A 17,867-nucleotide genomic window follows, 5' to 3' on the forward strand; every position below is an offset into this window, starting at 1 on the left:
GCTCCCATCAATTGCATGTTTGATCTTGTATACCCATTTGGAAGTGACAACAGATTTGTCTCTAGGTCTAGGAACAATTTCCCAGACATCATTCTTCATTATAGACTGGTATTCTTCTTGCATTGCATTCTTCCATTCTTGATGTTCGATTGCCTTCTCATAAGTGGTAGGTTCTGCTTCAATAAGCTTAGTTATGTAAGTTGCATAACCTGAATATCTTTTAGGCTTCTTGCTTTCTCTGAAAGTTCCCTTTGCTGTTGCATGTCCTTCGGCTTCCTGTAGAGTTGTCCTCAACCAAGCTGGCCTCTTGTGAGTTTCTGGAATGATGACTTGCTGCACGGGTTCACTTGGTCCTTCAACTTCTTCATGATTAGTAGTAGGTTCTTGAATATTGTCATGCCTTGAGATTTCTTCAAAGATGGGTTCTTCTTCCTCATCAGAATCAATAGGAATGTCCTTGGACTTCTTATATGCAATGCTTTCATCAAAGATAACATCTCTGCTTACTTCAATTCATCGATATTCCTTGATGTAGACTCTATAAGCTTTTGATGAAGAACTATATCCAACAAATATGCCTTTAATACCTCCAATTTCTTCCTTTTGTCCTTGGGAATGTGAATGTAAACGAGACATCCAAATATTTAGAGATGATCAACGCTAGGCTTCTTTCCTATGCATGCTTCTTTCGGGATCATGTCATTGAGAATTTTATGAGGGCTTCGATTTTGTATATTTAATATTGTCACAACAGCTTCTCCCCATAAGAACTTGGGTAGGTCTCGGTCATGTAGCATGGCTCTAACACATTCTTCAATTGATCGGTCCTTCCGTTTAGCTACACCATTTTGTTGAGGATTGTAGGGAACTATTAGCTCCCTCTTGATTCCTGCTTCTTTGCAAAAAGCCACAAGTTCTTTGGAAGTGTATTTTTCACCATATTCTGATCTTAGGCTTTTGACCTTCCTTTCTATCAAATTTTCTACTTCTACCTTGAACTCTTGAAATTTCTCAAACACTTCATCTTTAGACTTGAGGAGATATATCCATGTCTTTCTAAAGTGATCATCAATGAATGTTACATAGTACTGATGACCTCCAAGAGACTTTTCTGCCATGGGTCCACAAACATCGGAATGTATGAGATCCAAAATCTCCTTGGATCTAGTGTCACTACTTGCAAAAGGTTTCTTCACATTCTTGCCAAGAGCACATCCCTTACAAACTCCTTCATGCTCTTCTTTCAGTTCGGGGATACTAGTAACCATATGATTCAATGATGGCAATATCTTATAATGAAGGTGACCATACCTTCTATGCCATAGCTCACAAGGGTTGATATCTAAATGCACTAGAGCTTGAGGAAGAGGTGTTAGAAGCCTATACAACCTCCCCTCATGAATCCCAATAGTCTTAGCATCTTCAATACTAGATCCCTTACCCCATACAATAACTTTGCCATCAACAAAAGCAACCCTATCACCTTTATCTTCTAGGCAAGAAATAGAAAGCAAGATTTTCTTCAAACCTGGAACATAAAGTATATTGTTGGGATGAATGTTTCCACCAGTTTCTAGCTCCAAAGAAGTAGATCCAATTCCTTTGACCGAGTAACTCTTTTTGTCTCCAAGTTCAACTGAATGAGAAGAGATTCCTTTTGATAAGGTTTGGAGTTGACCACATTCCCCTGTCATATGTCTTGAGGCTCCACTATCGACTTACCCATATACTATCATCCTCAAAAGTACCTGTAAGAGTGGAAAAGAGACTTCCATCCATGACATCTTTAGATAGCTTGGAGATGAATTTGATGATGCAACCTTTGATAGTTTCAAGGAGACTCCTAAGAGCCTTGAGACCTTTCTTCATATAGCTTGCCATTGGAGAGGGAGAGAGAGAATAGATAACTACTTCAAGAGTGTCTTCCAACAAGAGTGCCAACAAGGATGTGATCTTCAAACTTCCTTCCTTCACCTTAGCTTTGATACCATGTTGAGAAATCAATGTACTTGTAGATTAGGGTTGATTCCTCTTACTTGATAATTACTTGTGAATATTTGTTGGCTTTTATTACTTAATTATGTCTTCTTCATCAAGCAATTACCAAAACATAAAATGCATGAAGATCACAAGAACACAAAGAACACAAGATATAGGCTCCAAGCCAAGGAAAAACCCCACAAGGGAGAAAACCCAATGAACTCCTCTTCTTATAGAATCAAGTCAAAATGAGACATCCAAGACCCAAAGACCAAGACCAAGACCTCCAAAAGCACCAAGTTAACCCTCCTTCATAACCTTCCTTAAACAAGTCAAAGTCCACACAGACAACACTGGTCAAACTTCACCAAATTTGGTCAAACTTAGAATTTCGGCTCTGCAACTTAGATGTGCAATTCAGACCTACAACTTCGGTCTTGCAGTTCGCAGAATAACCCCATAAATCTCGCATGTGTGTGCAGAAACAAGCAAAAATTCAAATTTTCCTTTCTTCCTTGAATTTCTCTCTCTTCCTTGGCCTTCATACTTCTTTTCTTCCTTTCTTGCTCAAAGATCGAACTTGTGTGTGTGAGTGTGCTAACGAGGACAGAGTCTCTTCCTTTTATAGCCATCCATGTGGTGGAATTGGGTCTCTTCTAGGCCAACTTCTCCTAGTAGGGCCAACTTGGTCTTGGGGGTCAAAATGACTCTTTTAAACTCAATAATAATAATTTTCTTTTGATACAAAATAGTCCAAATGGGACTTTGGCACAAGATAAATTTTCTTCTTGACTCAATAAACCCTAGAAGCATGAAGAACATGCTTGACTAGAAATACTAATAATAATTTTCTTTTTCTTCTTTTTGCTTTTTACAATAACTATATATTGATACAAGTACAAAGACAATTATGAAGACCGAACCTAGTTACATTTTCCAACACTTGCATGGAAACAATGTGTAATGTACAAAGTCCTTTAAACAGTATGGTCGATATCTTTTATCAGACCAAGGATTAAAAATAGGCGTCATGCAAAAAATATGACTTTGCAGGCTTATCCTCGGATATTTTCGAATTTATTTTGGTTGCTTTCTGAGACTCCTCAACCTTAGTCATAGTGGCTTGGATTTTTGGTACACTCACGATCATGTGAGTACAAAAACAAGGGCATCTTCCATCACAAGTTCATGCTTCTATTAACATGGCTTCTCCTTGTTGATGAGTTGATGGCATCAAAAAAACAAGTTATGCTTCTCCTTCTTGTTGGAATGATAAAATGGTCTTAGGTAGTACATCAGTTAAATCGGTGACCTTATGAGATTATTCAACCTTTGTATCTTTCATCTGAGGTTTTTCATCTCCCTGCAATAGACCCTGAGGCTTTCTCAACCCTCTGTCACAAACTATGAGGCTCCCTCAGCCTACTAAAACAAACTGAGGTTTATTTCGACCTATTTTGGGCCTGAGGCCTTCGGTTTTCTAACAAATGGACAAAGACCCAGAACTTAGGGCTTCGACCCTCTTTATAATCTCGATCAAAAGCAAAGATAGATCTTTGTTCTTCTTGCAAACTGTGATATTGAACTAGGACTCCTTTCTCCACAATATACGTTCAGCTTGGTCAGTAGATGATGTCTTCATCAGTGACTTGGTTGAATAGAATGTAGATTTTCTTCAAACCAGAATGGCAGATCTTGACCTTCTTTTGGAATGTGCTTCTTGAAAGTTGAACTAGGACTTCTAGGACTAGTGACAGAATGAAGCCCCAAAGGATAGCTTGAAACAAGAACGACTTTTTCAAGGTTTCTCTTTCACCATGGCTCTGATACCATGTTGATTTTTCAAGGATCTCCTAAATTGATAATTACTTCTTATCATTTTCATTTAGGTTCACTTGTATTCAATTTATCATTAAGTAAGTATGTAGAAGATCTCAACAAAATGTCAATAGGATCATAAAGAGAACCAAAAAAGAGACACAAGAGTTAACCCCGGGAAAACCCACATGGGGAAAACCCAACAACCTTTTCTTAGAGAAATCATTAAGTTCAATAGAGATACATCAAGTCAAACATAAAGTCAAACACAACCCTTGGTAATACTGCCCTTCGGACAAGTCAATTTGCTATCCAAATAATTCAGTCTTGTCTGCCTAGAATTTGGCCAATTGTTTGCCTTAGAATTCACCCTATTCTCTATGCCTCGGGAATTAGGCTTTTTGCTTCAGAAATTAGGTTCTCATGAACTTGATCTATCACAAAGAATAAGCCTGTCCAAGAGCTCGATCTTCCATAGAGAATTAACTTCACATAACCAAAAGAAGAGTGATCTGAAATGTGCCTCATATGATCCGAATTGAGCTTTAGAAGTGATCCTGATTCCTAATTTTCTACCCAATGGAGGAGGACAAATGGCCTATTAGTGAATGGGTGAGGACGAATAGATGTGTCCTTTGGGGCTGGCCGACATGATTTTCTTGGAGGGCTGACTTGACATTTTGAAGGCATAAAATTTGATTTTTTAAAAATAGAATTTTGCCTCTTTTGAAATCGACATGAAGAACATTATTTATGAAGACCGACCATAGCTACAAAATTCAACAAAACCTGGGGCCTGTGATCACATGGATGGAGGGTGTGAGAAAAAGAAAACTGTAGATGTATGCACTATATCAAAAGGTGTCCAAGTCATTATTTATGGTGAGATAAGGGTCAAACATAACCCAAGGAGAAAACACCCTACCTTGTAAGATGCCTAGAGCATGACATGAGGTAGGGAGAGAGACCAAAACAGCAAATGCCATACCATGGAGGAGGCTCAAAGCATGACAAGTGGCAAAGAAGGAAGCTAAAGGAAGAATGCCTCTCTTAGAAAGGTGAGATGGCTCTAAAGGCATTTGCATGTATAAAAGATGTCCCTTGGGGTCATTGCACATTATTTGAGCTGTATTCCTCATATTTGAAGGCATGTTTCCGCTCAAAGGAGAACGTTTGGGGTTAAGGATACATTTTTTAATCCATTTTCACATATTTGGGGTTGTTTTCCACCTTTTGAGGTATTTGAGGGTAAGAGTATCTTGTTCGAGGTCTTTTGTACATATTTGGAGGCAAGCGTTTTGCATTAGGAGATACCATGTGGCGTCATTGACATGATCAAACTCTCAAAGGAAAGGTGTTTTGCTTATGGGGGTGATAAGTGGCATTGTGGACCTATTTTCTTCGTTCAAAGGGAAAAAGGGAGTGCTCCACTCAAGGAGGATTCTAGGGCCTTCTTAAAGAAATATTATTTTATGAATTAGGGTTGATTTGAAACATATAAACGGAGGAGAGGATTTATTTGCTAAGGAGATGTTTGGAAGGTTTGAAGTTCCTCTCCAAGCTCTTAGTTGAATATCTTTGGGAGGATTGGAAGAAGGGCAGGTACAATGTGAGGTTTTTTCATCTCTTTATTCTTGTCATGGATGATTAGGGTTTTTGTAAGATTTTGGCAAGGATTTGTTGCTGAAATAATCTTTGTATAGTGTAAATTTGTCACAAATTAAGAGATTAGGGTTGATTTTGTTAAACCCTCCCTGATCCTTTGATGTATCCTTGAATTATTGAAGGATTTTGCTGCTGCCATGTCTATTGTTCAGAGAGGCTTGTTGCTGCCTTCTTGATTTATTTATTGTATGTTAATGTTGGCTGTAATTTCGTGGTTGTTTTGGTGCATCTTGTTTAAGGAGCTTTAACTTTATTCTTACATAAGCTGAAAATCTGGTTTGGACTAGTTATGACACATAAGTGAATGGATTAATTACGCATTCTCTGTTATATTCCAACCCTTTTGCCCTTTGATTAGGACTCTATTATCCAATTGGATAGTGCTGGTCTTGGCAAATTCCACCATTCATTTATTTCAAAAGAAATATCATAAAAACAACATTTTGTAGGGTTTCTCCCCTTGTGCTAGACAAGAACTGGCCTAAAGCAAGAGAAAGAGTTTCTGCGGTGACAATGGTAGCTTTCCTAAGTTTCCCATGGGTTGCACTTGGTTAAGGGACTTTGTAACAATTGAAGTGCATGTTTGGGAGGTAACATACCCAGTAATGGATCAAGAGTGGACATTTTCAGTATGTTTTTGTAAAATGACTTTAGGTTCCAAATCAAATTTCCCATCATCATCTAGGACTGGTAGTCACCCCATCAAGTTCAAGGACAATTTCTGTAATTTTTGAGAACATAACTAATGGAAAATGACCTCAACCAACAAAACTTTTGTTTATGATTTTACATAATCAAAGACACTTTCAAGATGCATGTTTCATCTCCATGTATTTGAAGAAGATTTAGGAAATGTATCTTCTAACATCTATAGATTTCCAGGCAAGGATTTTGTTTGCTTGCTTACATTGCTTCCACAAAGCCAGAATGGTAGATATTTGGGAGCAGTTCTGTGGTTTAATTTTAAACTATGTACCAATGATTGATATGTTGAGAAATCAAGGAGCAGCTTAATCAGGTGATTTCTCTTATTTTGATATCTGCTTGTGATGTATTTTTACTCAACTTGATTATCTTCTTCTTTCACTTGATTATTATTATGTTCTTATCATCAAATAGCTATCAAACAATGAAATACAATGAGACAAGAGGGCACAAGATATAGGCTATAAGCCAGGGCTAAAACCTCTCCTCTTGAGAGGAAAATCCACAAGATATCTTCTCTTCTTATAGAATGTTCAGATGGCGAATTCCAAGACCTAAGACCCTTGTCAAAGACCCCTCCAAGACCAAGCCAACTTTCCTTCTTGATGAGCAACCTTGACCTAGCAGCTTCCAGCAACTTCGACCTCCCCAACAACTTCTTCTGCAACTTCGACTTCCCCAACAACTTCTTCAATTTCGATCTAGCAGCTTCTTGACTGCAATTTTCGGCTACTGCAAAAACCCTAGCTCTTGCATGTGTGGAAAAGATGGTGATTTCTTCCTTCTTTCTCCTTTGCTTGAATTGGTTCTTCCTTCTTTGGAACTCAGCTTGCAAAGTAGACCTTTTGGTGCCCTAACTCGACTCCTTTCTGCAATTTGGTCTTGTTGTAGTGATGTAGCCCTAATCTTCACACGTGTGAGGAGATGATAGCCCAAAAACAACTTTCAAAGACTTTGTTCCTTTCCTTCTTCTAGTCCTCCTCTTCGCTCTTTTAGGTCTCCTCTTTCTTGCTTAATCGAACTTCTTGTTGCTTGATTGATTGATCCTTAAATGAGGTCGATGTCTCTTATATATAGGCTTCTTAGGAGGCTGACTTGATCCTTCTTGTAAGCCAACTTGTTTGATAAGGTCTTGGAGGGTCTTTATGACACTTTTGACTTTACACAATTTCTTTACAAGATACAGCATGCCCAAAGGGGTCTTATCTGTATGACACTGACTCTCTTGACTTCATAACTCTATGACAAACCTAGAAGCACTCAATGGGTGTATGACCTATAAATAAATTTATCTTGAACATGAAACCTATGCATCAAGAATGACAATAATAAATTTCTTTTCTCTTTAATATCAAATATATAAAATCATGATTACAATAGACATTATGAAGACCGAACCTAGTTACACATTTCAACATGATAGCCTTCTTTTGGAAATTGTACCATAATCAGTTTTATTGGCCTATTGTAATTGCATGATATCTACAATATTTCAACATGTGATTTGGGTGTTGGGCTGAGCCAGGAATATGGCATTCATTACATGTTCTTTTTACTTTTGGGAATGTGGCATTTGTTGTACGTTCTTTTCATTTTTAAGAACATGTTCCTTATTCCTTACACGTTCTTTTTACTTTTGGGAATGTGGCATTTGTTGTACATTCTTTTCATTTTTAAGAACATGTTCCTTAAATTTTTTGGAAGGTATTAATATGGAATTATTTTGCATGCTTCAGAGTCCAGACAACTAAAAGTCAAATGGTATACTATGTATTTTTTAGTAGCCATATCAACCTGATTCTGATTCCTATTGGATGCCAGTATAATTGGAAACCTCTTTTTCACTGCTTGCATTTTTCTCACATCAAGGACCATAGGGGGATTCATCTACTCTTTCTTGTGTCTTGCAAAGTAGACCTAATAAACTTGCATGCTTCAGACAACTATAAGTCAAATGGTACACTGTATTTTTTAATGGCCATATCAACCTGATTCTGATTCTTATTGGATGCCAGTATAATTGGAAACCTCTTTTTCGCTGCTTGCATTTTTCTCACATCAAGGACCATAGGGGGTTTCATCTACACTTTCTTGCATCTTGCAAAGTAGACCTAATGAACTCATTGTGCAGAGTACCTTTTTGATACCATCATTGGCAGATTTTTGGTAATGGATCCAGTAGTTGGAAATAGGATTTCTGAATCTCATCTAACATAAAATTTGCAATTCATCACTGCTAAATGCAAGCAATAGGTAGCCCATTTTTTCTGTTAGCAAGGTTGTGGCTGCAAGATCTAATGCAGATATTAACTCTAGTGAATGTTTATGCATAACTTCAGTGGAGCACAGGAGTTGTAAGTGCATGCATACAAGAAACTATTCTTTTTGCTTTGTGAGTAAGAATACGGAATTATATGTCTATAATATCTTAGTATGACAATACGTAATGTGGTTTTCAGGCACTCAAAAATGGCATGCCAACAGTAGTGGAGTTCTATGCAAATTGGTGTGAAGTTTGTCGTGAACTGGCTCCTGATGTCTACAAAATTGAACAGGAGTATAAGTAAGTTGTAACAGTCTTTTTCATGCATGTTAATAACCTATTGATCATTTTGCAACAATATTTATTTTATTTATGAACAGCATGTGCTTAATCACTGATGTCGAAAAGAGGTGACTTGCATGCCCACTGGCTGCCAAAATTACGTACAATGAATTTCCATTAGCTATAAAGATTTATGTAGTCCATGAAGTTATCTCTACACACTACAAACCTGAGAGCCTTATATTTAGCTAGACTCAAACCCATATTACTATAGCAAGCAGAATAATAAACTTTACTCATCATGAATAAATATAATGCTCATCTTTAGGAATCTAGTTTGTGTGTTTATTCAGTAATTTATTTCTTGGAATTAAATGTCAGGTACTGGGTTGTGGGAAAATTAACATGGTATCAAAAGCCGAAACTATGAATCGATCTCGGAATCGTAGGTGCCAGGTTCGTATTGGATTGTTAGAGCCAGGTTTGGTTGGGATCGTACAAACCAATTTTTTTTTAAAGGGCTGAAGTAAATCGGTCGGTGGAGAAAATTTTTTGAGGACTGATTTTTTCTTTTGTATGGCATGATTTCACAAAAATTAAAATAAAAAAGGCAGTGGGGGCTATGGTTGATAGGCCTGACGGCCCACTCAACTATTGGAGCAGCCGACAGCCGCCAGGACCAATCGGCCAATCGACAGAGCACAGATCGACAACCCCTTGTGCAAGTGAAGTAGTCGCCAAAAAAAGTTTGTAGGTTTGGTTGAGGTCAAGACGACTGATCCGGGCAGGGATTGAGGACGACAGTCGTAAAGGTAGTGGCTAACTGATTGAGGGATAGGGCTGAATGGGTCGTTGTAGAGGAAACATCGATCATTAGGGAGCAACAACAGTCTAACACAGGCGGAAGGAAAGGCAGCAAGCCACACTTAGTTGACAACCCATTAGCTCGATAGGGATCACTCGACGGAGCATAGAGGAGTGAGTAGTGTGAGGATCGGTCGGAGGGTGGAAGTTTCACCACTAGCTGGCAGACTCATTGAACAACCGATCAAATGGACCGCTAGGTCAAACCACCTGCAAAGGTTGTAGGGTGTTAATGTGTGACAACAAATAGAGCAGAGCTTCCAATGGCTAAGATCTTGCTTCATTGTACATGCAATGCAAGGGGCCGAAGGAAAAAAATTGTAGCTGACAGTTGAGGTCGCGAGCGAAAGGTTGATTTTTCTTTTTTGAAGGCACGATAAAGACGAACGATGGGTCATCGGGCTATGGAGAGAGCCGATAGGTAGAATAACGACCTGGTTCTACATGGCAGAGGATGACAACACTGAGTGCACACTGCAGGCAGCATGGGCAGCATAGATCAAGAAGTGAGCAGCCGAAAGTCAGTTTAGATTGACAGGGAAACAAAGCCACTGCTACAAGTTTGTCAGTAGCCCACACAAAATGTCGAGGGTAGACAACAAGTCTTGAGCCAAGAAAACAACTGCAATTGTCAGACAGTGGTCGATCCACTGTGATTGATGTTTGATGACTACAATCTGTGGATGTTATTTAGAAGTGCTATTGACCCTCATAAATTATTGATGACTTGATGTATAAGTAGTTGATGATGATGCCTTGATGATTCTTACTGATATTTGCAATGATCAGATCTGACAGTGAATAGTTGGCACAGGTTCAGGGGGAGAATATGCTATGCTACTAATAATGCATTGTTGGCATTATGTTTTGGTACATAATGGTTCTTATCAATGGTGAGGATGCTTGTGTTGTTGAAGTGTTTAAATGATGCATCATGCTATGCTGCAGTCATGAGTTGCCTATGGTGAAATCTCAGATGATACTTTGCTTGAGCCACATAGTTGTTGTTCATATCAGATTTATGGATGATTGTGAATGACTCGTTTGATGATGCATATATTACATATGGTATGTTGCTTACATGGTGATCTTCATAAGGTTAAGGAGAAGAACAAAGCTTGAGTACACAACTTCATTATTTAATAAGTGTCACTCATATTTTCTATGCTGCTGCCATCATACCTTCAAAGATACCTAAATTTCATATGGTGAAGTTATGGATGAGGATTCCTATAGTTTTTGGATCTCACATGGTATATTGGTTGAGGATTGTTGCACTTGATGGTATCAAGAAAGTTTGACAAAATGATTGTGAGCTCCTGGTTTGCTTTTCACATTGATGAGAAGTTAGATACACATAATGCTGGATACATGGATGATTACTTTAAGTTGCATCTTGGTAAATATTGTTGGTTGGCCAAGAGAATGGTGTTACTGCAGGTTTCATGAAGACATAGCCATTTGAAGACATGGATATTTGGAGACATGGCTTACTTAGTCACATAATGATGATGACTTCTTACTTTATGATGATAGGCTTGATTCTCACATGTATTGATTATCATGGTTGATGCTTATCAGATGTGGATGTTGGAAAAATCCCTAGTGAAGATACATGGTTGATATATTGAGGGTGGTTATGGAAAGATCATGCAGTTCTTGTTACGACAATGATGATATTATGGTCATAGATGATGACTATGGTGGTTTCACATATATATATGATATGATGTGAATGGTTTTGTATTACTGCTTGGAGATATGACATATGCTTAGTTGATTCATGGAAGGCTATGGAGCAAGGTGATCTTGATAAGATCAAGAAGATGAGTTGATATCTATATGCGGCATACTTTGTCACAGGTTGATGATATTAAAGGTACATTGGCTTATCTTGCAAACTGATGATGGACATATAGAGGTTGCTGTTCTAGATGTTGCTGACAGATGCTTATGGTGTCGATCATATATGGTGTATGATAGTTGCTGATAACTATCATGGTCTTGTTCAGATCTTTGGTATTTGTTATGAATGTCATGTATATCATTTGATGTAAAGGTCATGTAAAGACATATGATGTAATAGTTGCTATATTCAATCATGTAAGGACTTTTGAGATCATGTCAAATATGTAATCCCACTTGGTTGAGTGGTTGAGTCATTTGGTGTATCCCCACTTGGCTGGGTGATTGATGTATGTATGAGTCATTGGTGATAGGAAGGTCATACTCATGTACTTGAGTTATAAAGTCATGTTATTCTTTTGAAAAATATTTTTGCTGACTCTACATGTGCTCAGGGGGAGCATGGACGGTATAGTGCATCTCAACATGTACTAAGGGGGAGTTTGATCAGAGAATTCAGTGTGTGCCTAGGGGGAGCATGATCAGTGTTCATATTCAGTAGTTCAAATATGGAAGTCTTCATTTAACATTGGTCAGCCCTTTGCCCTTGATGTGAAAGGGGGAGAGTAGCTTGGTGTTTGGAGAGTAGCTTGATGAGCTTGGTGATTATCTTGATGTTATTTACAGGTTGTGGTGACTAAACACCAAAGTAGTTGCCATCAAGTCCAAAGGGGGAGATTGTTGGCATTGTGATGCATGTGTTATCCTTGATGGCAACTCACTTGTATATGGTAACTAGATGAATTTTCAGGACAGATTAAAGGTGACAGAATGATGGAACACAGAGATATCAGAGGTGACAGAATGATGGAACAAAATAATGGTCAAAGGTTTGATATAGAGAGATTATGTTAGTGTTGCCCTTGATGATAACCTATTTGATGAATGGACTACTTGATAAAGGTATAAATAGGATGTGATAGAATACATGGCAGTTGTGTTTACAGCTGTGAAAAAATGCAGGACAATTCAGAGGAATCAGTTCAAAAGTGATTTATGATGACAACTCACATTGTAACAGGTCTATTCAGAGGTAATAGAGTAATGGCACAAAAGAACATCATGATGGGACAAAGGATTACAGATCAGAATCAAGCAATTGAAGAAAATGAATGTTTTAAGTTATTTTAAGTTGTATACGCGGGTTCATCTAGTCCAAGTAGCGTATACAAATGAGTTCACAGAACAAAAAGAGCGTATATGAATGCACGCACTTTCACAAGCGGAAAAGTGCATATGGGATGAAAAATTAAGGAAAATTAAGGTTAAAGAATACCAAGGGTCCATACCATGGTATTAGCCCACAATATTGAGTGGAATAATGGTTACTTGATCCCGTCTAAGAATACCACAGGTTCTAAGTGTTGTTTTGGTCTGAGGTATTGAAAAGGCTCTAAGTATATAAGGAGGTGAAGATCAAAGTGTAGGGTGAGCAAGTAATGAATATTTTATGAAGAGTAAGATCAAAAAGAAAATATGCATGTTATGGGTTTCTGATGCTTTGCTTGATCTAAAACTATGTATGCACCGGAGTGTTTGATAATGGATGAGATCTAATGATGGATCAGGATCATGAGACCTGAATGACTTATGTGATCTGATAATGGATAGGCTAGATCTGAATGCTAACGTATGTTTTATCCTTTATATGTTATGATCTGGGTATGTCCGAATTTTGGAATAGCTGCGAAGTTATAAGTAAGTATTTGCAGATCTATACGCTGGTTTGCCTTGGTAAAGACTCGTATACATGTTGATTCAGCTCTTCCAAGTAGCGTATGCAAAAGAAAAGCTTGTTGTTCAGAGATGACTGATTTATTTGATCAATGCTGCTGTTTGTCAATGATGTCTTCATTATATCTGAAAGTAGAACTGACTGTATAAGGAGATTGAGTCTGATTGATTGATTGATTGAGTGAGAAGGGTGATCTTTGCTGCTATCTGTTTAGAACTCTGTAAATTGACAGTAGATCTTCAGAATGTCACTGATTGGTACAGTTTGTGGTTCAGAGGTTTTATGATTCAGTATCTTTAGAGGTATACGTAGGTTGGGCTAAAGGAAGTAGCATATACATGCAGGTTGGCTTCATTGAAGTAGCGTATGCATTCTGACATATGATTTTTGAGGTTGCAGTTGGTTCTGGTTGTTGATGCAGTGTTTTGGGTTCAGATCTGTGTACTGGTTACAGTAATCCGACTGTTTCAGTTGATTGGTTGAATTTTGATTAAGTATCGGTTGATTGGATTTTGAGTGAATGGTTGATTCAGTTGTGTCAAAGGTTCAGTGATTGTTTGATTCAGTTGTGTCAGAAGTTTCAATGATTGGTTGATTAAGAGATTGATGATTGAGTTTCAGAGTTGATGAGTTTCAGTGATTGATTGATTCAGTTGTGGTTGATTTAGAGATTGATGATTGGGTTTTAGTTATATCAGAGATTGATACTTGGGTTTCAGTGATTAGTTGATGCAGATGTATTTGTTGGATGTATTGCAGTGGTGATTGATTTTGAGCTTCAATGCTACTGATGGGTCCAGTATAAAAATTTGATGAAACATGGCCTTCATATTGTGTTGTTATGTACCAGGAGTATCCAGTCTGAAAATTTATGAAACGTGGTCCCTAGAGGATACTGAAGGTTGGAGCCTTCAGTGAGGAAGTCGAAGCTTCTTGCCAGTAGTCGTTGGTGATTAGATTTGGGGGTTGGAGCTCCCTTCCATTAGTAGCTGGAGAATGAGTGAATGAAGTAGTTTTCTGTAGGCCGAGGCCTACGTAATGGTAAACATATCAGCTAGTGCAAGAGCTAGGGGGTTGTAGCTCCCTTCTAGTAGAAAATGAAGAACGAGAGAAGGTTGTAGCCTTCTGCGGGTGGGTGCCTGCGTACTGGTAGGAGTTTGCACCAGTACAAGATTGTAAATAACCTATTCTTTATATTAAAAAGAAGACATAGACAACAACAACAGGTGGTTTTTCTCCCGCATTGGGTTTCCACCTTAAATCTTGGTGTTCATGTGTGTTGTTTATGTGTGATGGTTTATTTATTACAGCACATGGTTAATGTTTATCTAATGGTTAATAAAGTACTAATGCACTAGTTGAAGATAAACATAGGATGAATTAACTGAATTATAAGTTCATTGGATATACGCTACTTGGCTTAAGAACAGTCGCGTGCACGCAGGTTCGATTTAGTAAAGTCGCGTATAGAAATTTGAGTATGAAATGCAAAAAGTTATTGATTTGTAAATACTGATTCACCGCCCCCCCTCAGTATCTTTCCCAACAGTTTATATATAACCATGCTTTTGTTCTTAGCTTCATGAGGAGATACACTAGAAACAGGGAGTTGCGACATCCTGCAATCACACGTTTTGCCACCAACTTTATTATTACTCTTCAGTTTTTGCTTCAATTCCAGTTTGAGTTGAAGCAAAGTTTGTTTCTGATGAGTAGCATGATTGTAAATACAACAGGAGATAGGATGGGAGAGCCATTGTAAAAATGGTGTACACTAACACATTTTGGCAAGGAGTAGAATTGTGCTCAATTAGTGAACCTATAGTAAAGGTTTTGAAATTGGTAGATGGGGAGAAGTCTGCAATGGTTTATTTGTATGAGGCCATGGATAGGGCCAAGGAGACCATTCGTGCTTATTATGCAGATACGTGTTTTGCTGGGCTTAATAGACAAATGATGTTATGGGATGCGATTGATAGTCGGTGGACAGGGATGCTTCATTGACCCATTCATGCAGCAACACTCTTCCTCAACTCGACATTTTCATACAAATGTGGCCTTGATTTTGATAGTGAGGTGATGAAGGGCTCCATTTCTATATTCATAGGATGGTACCTGGTCCCGAGCTTCGCAACAAAATCAATCACGGGATATAGTTTTATCGGGATTGTGTTGGCCTATTTGGCTTTGATGATGCTATTTGGGAAAGGACCCTCTTCATGCCACGTAGGTGACGAGTCATAACTCATTAGAATTTTCAATTTACTGATTTATAATTCTAGATTTTTGAAATTCAATTATATTTTATTTGAAAGTTTAATTATGTTTTAAGTTTTTTCTTTTTCTTTATGTTGTATATATGTGGTGGCGAAGCTATGGTGCAAGGTCACCAAATTTGTAGAAATTGACCATAAAAATCTTAAGTCAAACCTAGAGCTCTTCAGGGTGTGAGTGCAATTGGAGTGTATTTGAGAAAACACATGCAAAGAAGCGCAATAGGTATAAATTTGAGCTTCAACCTTCAACTGAGCAATTACATTTATTGTAATTTTAATTTGTGACTCTCAAGTGTCAAGACTCGTTAGTTTTTTTGACACTCTTACAGGTTGGAGTTTTCATGACCCAATGATTTAGTGTATGTGCATTAAAATCTCCCACTTTGAGTGAAGCAAATAATGAAACCAATGGATCCAGATGCCATTTCCTTGGACAATATTGATGTATTGTCTTAGTGGAGGGTAAAGTCTGAGGTGCCCATCACAGAGGAGTCACCTACATGGTTAGAGGAGGAACCATTTGTATAAGGGCAACAAGAGGAGGAGAACTCGGGGGAGGAGGAGGAGACTGTGGAAGCGTCAACGTCAACACCATCTGCTACAGATTTAGGAGAGCACAACTCCATACCCAACAATCCTTATTTGACATTAGGTGCAAGGTCAGGGCCTTCCATGACTAGGGGTAGGCTTGGCAAAGAACCCATCATGTTTTCCCGTAAAAGGGGGAGAGGGCACTGATCTCAGATAGCTAGTTGCTAGTTTTTTTTTTTTTGCTACATATAACTCATGATGATGAGATACTTTTATATATTTTATGTTATTTTGTATTGGTTCTCAACATTTGAGTCCTTGATTGGACAATTATCCCTAATAATGAGCCTTTGATGTATCATTTTTATTTTACATCCATTACATCATATATATCAATGCTTTCTTCAGATTTATGTGCCAATGTGTTTATTTCATGTTGTTATTGCTTTATATGTTTAAAAAGCTGAAAAACAAAATGAATATATTATGCATTTTTTTATGTTTGCCGGTATTTTCTGATATTTTGTTGATATTTTCACCGATATTGCCGAAAAAATGTTTTCAGGGCCCTCACCGATATTTCACTAATACCGATATTATCAACATTGATCCAGATCACCCCTTAATCCATGTTAGAATGCCCAAAATATTAAGTAAAAGCACATGATTGCAAGATGCTTAAAGTACTTGTTGAATGATGACCTACCTTCCTTCAAGAGGAGTGCCAGATGGTGAGAGTTATCTAATCAGTGCAAATGGTGGAGGCATATGGAATATCACCATGCATTGAGCAAATGTAGGGCTATTGGTTGGCTGACCATCCAAAGGAGAAAGAAATTCTCCTATGGGGTTACCCACCTTTTGATGGGTAACAGACCCAAAATTCAAGCCTCCTTTACAACGGAGTATACAATTACATGTGATATGGCCCAAATGCTAAGTAACATGAGGCGTCCTTCACCTGTGTCACGTATTTCACTTATCGAACATGACACATGTCCAACACAAGTTTGACTCGTGTCATGTTCATAAGACACGAGTTTGACTAGTGTTAGACAAGAGCCCTACTAGTGTCCCGAAATTTGAACATGTGTCCAATGAAAAAGCATCTTAAAATAGATTGTTTGTCTTATTCTCACACAATTCAGTTACAGGTTTGAAGCTGTCAATGGTTTTGAAGTGCAATTAGACGCGATTAAGCAATGTTAGAAGGGATTCCAAGAGTTGGGGTTTGGATTTGTCTAGGTCCTACTAATGATATGTAATTAATAGTAATATTAAATTCTTAAGGTAAAAGGATGAAAATAAATGATTTCATTTTCATCCTTTTACCTAAATTTTAAACATCATCATTAATTGTTTCAGGATGTTTAAGAGTGGTTCCCACCTCATTGGATTTCATATGGAGAAAGTGGAATTTTAGATCCCACTCAAAATTCAGCAGACTTAATAGTTTTCAGGATTTTAGGATTTTGGGGATTGCAATGTTTCCATTTGACTTTGTTATGTATGAGGGCTTGGAACTAGCATTTAATCAAGAGCACCAAGCCCTCTATATACCTTGATGTTGGTGGCAATGATTGTTGAACTCCTTTATCATGATCCTCATAAAAATGTGCCCATCGCTCAAATAAAATCTCAATTTGACATTTAAGCTTTTTTCTATCTTATTTTAATGTTTAGAGGGTGATATTTATGATGTGGATCCCAATATAGGGAATGATTTTGATGATATGTAGTACTAGTTATTTGTTGTAGCGTGATTTTGTTTTGGAATCTACAGGGCATTTAGGGCCTCCTTATTGATGTATTTTTGGTTTAGAGATGGATTGCACTCAGTGCC

General features: G+C 37.8%; 1 protein-coding gene across 1 annotated transcript in view; it reads left to right on the top strand.

The window, feature by feature from the left end:
* Positions 1 to 17,867, top strand: part of HCF164 (Thioredoxin superfamily protein) — an 82,210-nt gene that overhangs the window by 54,997 nt on the left and 9,346 nt on the right. The window contains exon 2 of the mRNA XM_089423016.1: positions 8,628 to 8,731. Coding sequence (XP_089279142.1) covers positions 8,628 to 8,731 — 104 coding nt within the window. The remainder of the gene's footprint in view (positions 1 to 8,627; positions 8,732 to 17,867) is intronic.

Source organism: Pinus tabuliformis, chromosome 6 (genome assembly GCF_031772625.1).
Source record: "Pinus tabuliformis cultivar Carrire ecotype Pingquan chromosome 6, CPIR1, whole genome shotgun sequence".
NCBI classification, from domain to species: Eukaryota; Viridiplantae; Streptophyta; class Pinopsida; order Pinales; family Pinaceae; genus Pinus; species Pinus tabuliformis.